Source organism: Melitaea cinxia, chromosome 17 (genome assembly GCF_905220565.1).
Source record: "Melitaea cinxia chromosome 17, ilMelCinx1.1, whole genome shotgun sequence".
In the NCBI taxonomy this organism is placed as follows: domain Eukaryota; kingdom Metazoa; phylum Arthropoda; class Insecta; order Lepidoptera; family Nymphalidae; genus Melitaea; species Melitaea cinxia.
In genome coordinates, this window is record NC_059410.1 from 943,134 (window position 1) to 946,182 (window position 3,049).

Below are 3,049 nucleotides of genomic sequence, written 5' to 3' on the forward strand. Positions count from 1 at the left end.
TTTAAGATTTATTTTATTTAGTATTTTGATACGATTTAATTTAACACTTAAGTATTATATTATTATAATTTTATACAAAAAGAACAACTGGACTAGAAGGCTATTTACTTATTTTATTCATTGAAATAACGATGTAAGCACTTTTCAAGTCATATCATTTATTTTAAAACCCTAATTAAGAGGACGTTTGGCGTATACATGTAGTGGAATTATGTACTTAGGTACAGAAAAAGAAAAGAAAACGGTCCAAATAAGGAATAAATGATGTAGTAAAGGAAAGATAATTTTATATTTTCTTCGTAATTTATTACATTGAGCTAATTCTTTTGGCACATTTCAGCACTTTTACAAGGAACGTAGCCCTGTTTTCCGTAAGTACAAAGCATTTCTAAGAAGAAATCTCCTCTCTGCTTCTCGTGAGGCTGGTCGATCACAGACAGATATTTATCTAGGATGAAAATATTTGATTTATATTTCGTAGCCGCCGGCCATTTGACATCCAATAATTCAGTTTGGTTCGGCGTTGGGTTTCTGAAACGAAAATATATTTTAATATATTTTATTTGAGGCTATGAATAAATAAACCTCTATAACATCGATTGTACGCACCCAAATTTCATAAAATTAACAAGTAATGTTGTAAATCTCTTCACCAAAATTTCATCATTCTTTGTCACGGGGAGCGGTATTCCAAAGGGTTGGAAGATGTAGAACAATTCCCCCGAGTGAGTGGTGCCTTCGTAATTTGCTCCCGAAATGGCTTTGCCGATGTTTCTAGAACCTTCGTAAGAGAACTGATAATTGTAAACGGGTGCATCGGAGTATTTCACCATAATTTTTGAAAAAGCGTTCATAGAACCATACGCTATCCAGTCGGAGTAATATTTTATTAAATTATCAACTGATTTTTTGTAATCAACAGTTTCGTTTCCGAAATAATGATTCCTTATCAGCTTACCTATTTTTTGTTTATCTTTTTCGGAACACCAACTAAAAACGCAAGGTAGGCGATCAACGAAGTTATCATTTAAGTCTTTCACTAAGCTCTCACTTAACAATCTATAAAAGAACCCGCCCTCTAAGTCCGTATATCCTACGATTACAGGAACTTTATTAAACCGTCCCGATTTCAAGATGTCATATGGAGTGCCCTTGAAAAACGGTTCAGTGAAATTGTTATCCACACACGGCGAGTACTTGAAGTATCGTGGGTTTACTGAGGTATCGTAAGTGGCGTCTAAAAGTGTGGACACGGATGCCTGAGCAAATATTTCGTATACGTCTCCTTCAGTGTTCGCTGGAGATATTTTCCTAGCGTCCTCTAATGCGGTCGTAAAAGGTTCAATGTTGAAGGCCCACGTCGAAAACGCGTTTCCACTCATTAGTATCGCTCTATGGTAAAGTCCTTTACTTAAATCGGAGAGTAAGTGCAGAGATGAGGTTGCTGCACCCGCGCTTTGTCCACTAATAGTGACGCTATCTGGAGCACCACCAAACTTAGCTATATTCTTCTGCACCCATTTTAAAGCTGCTACTTGATCTCTCAGCCCAAGATTCGAAATATCATTCAGACATAAAAATCCTAGTGCTCCTAACCTGTAGTTAACAGTCACTACTATCACGCCCTTAACGACTAGAAATTGTGGACTGTATAATTCCTTGCTGCCCTTAAAAAAGGCTCCACCGTGAAAGAAAACTAATACAGGTAGCTTGTGAGATTGTTTCGCCCAAGTAGGCACATAAACGTCGAGGTAGAGACAATCTTCGGTACCAGCTTTTATGAAGGCAACTTTTTGAGGGCATCTAACTAAGGGATTAACAGCATGAAGTACTCCTTCCCATGTTGGGGGTTCCTTGGGCTGCTGAAAATATATATAAACCTTATTAAATTATAAGTAAATACCTCGGATGAGTGTGTAATGATGAAATCTCAGTTCTTTTCTCAGTTATCTTGCGAAATACTTGTTAAGAATTCAAATACTAAAGATTCTCAGTAATTTACTGGCGAAAACCGGTTAGCTAACAGTTCAAGGTTTAATGTAAGAGCTAGTACGTCTAACCTGGAATCTCTCGCTTGTGGCGTATGGTATGCTCATATACCGGTTCATTTGAACGCCTCGCAATCCGCGTAGTTTGCCTTGACTCAGTTCCAGGACTGGCGTGAGAAATGTGCAAGATATTCCTGCCAATACTGATAGTATAATAACCGTATTACAAAAAGTAGCCACCATACTTGTTATTTAATATTAGTAAAACAACTTCAATTATAACTAATTGAATGATAAATCAAGCAGTGTCTAATTTTATTTCAAATAAAAAATGTTTTACAACTGTTTCTTGACGTAAAAACACACGCTTTGTAACGACCGACATTGTCTAGAAATTAAACAGAAAAAGTTCGACACTGGTTATCAACACTGAACAACAACATCGAAATATAATAATAAATAATTATTATTATTTATTAAAACACTTTATAAAGAACAGTCGACGCAAACAAGATCGCAATTGGACTTTTGAATAATAACAAACAATTTTCACAAAATGTTGTTAAACTATCTCTACACTATTAGCTATGCAGACCCAATCGGTCTTAACACACAGACTGTCAATGTGTTTGAGTTTTACACAAACGCGAAAGTGGTTACATCTAACGTGGCGATCTTTCGCAAGAGTGTACCGAGGTACATTCTGTTAAGCTTTTATTTATCCATTTTTACGTTGTATCGATTATATCTAATATTATAATTGAGGTACATTTTTTTAAAGATATTCTGTCGAAATGGATCGTAGAGAATGTGTTAATTTTTTGAATAAATGGAAATATGTACCGACTAACTTTTCAAGTCCAAAATGTAGATTATCTTTCATTCGCGTTGGCGCAACGGTCACAGCACTGGTTTGTGGATGTTGCGCTGGCGGTTGCGGGTTCTATTCCGCACATGTTTGCATTTGCCATACAGATGTTTGCCGTGGTCTGGGCGTTTGTGCTTGTGTATTGTGTGTGTTTCCGGACCCCCGACACAGGCGATAATATATTTATTTATTT

At 36.4% G+C, this 3,049-nt stretch overlaps 1 protein-coding gene across 1 annotated transcript; it reads right to left on the reverse strand.

Annotated features, from left to right (window-relative positions):
- Nucleotides 1-284: 284 nt before the first annotated feature.
- LOC123661776 (esterase FE4-like) lies at nucleotides 285-2,108 on the reverse strand. Its single transcript, XM_045596715.1, has 3 exons — nucleotides 2,061-2,108; nucleotides 610-1,862; nucleotides 285-531 (listed from the first exon to the last, which is right to left on the reverse strand). The coding sequence occupies exons 1-3, from the start codon at nucleotides 2,106-2,108 to the stop codon at nucleotides 318-320; spliced, it is 1,515 nt and encodes a 504-aa protein (XP_045452671.1). The 3' UTR covers nucleotides 285-317.
- Nucleotides 2,109-3,049: the final 941 nt, after the last annotated feature.

Coding starts and splice junctions, on each gene's coding strand:
- LOC123661776 (XM_045596715.1), bottom strand. CDS start 2,108: ATGAACCGGTATATGAGCATACCATACGCCACAAGCGAGAGATTCCAG. Junction 1,863..2,060: donor CCACAAGCGAGAGATTCCAG/GTTAGACGTACT, acceptor ATATATTTTCAG/CAGCCCAAGGAACCCCCAAC. Junction 532..609: donor GTTAATTTTATGAAATTTGG/GTGCGTACAATC, acceptor TTTTCGTTTCAG/AAACCCAACGCCGAACCAAA.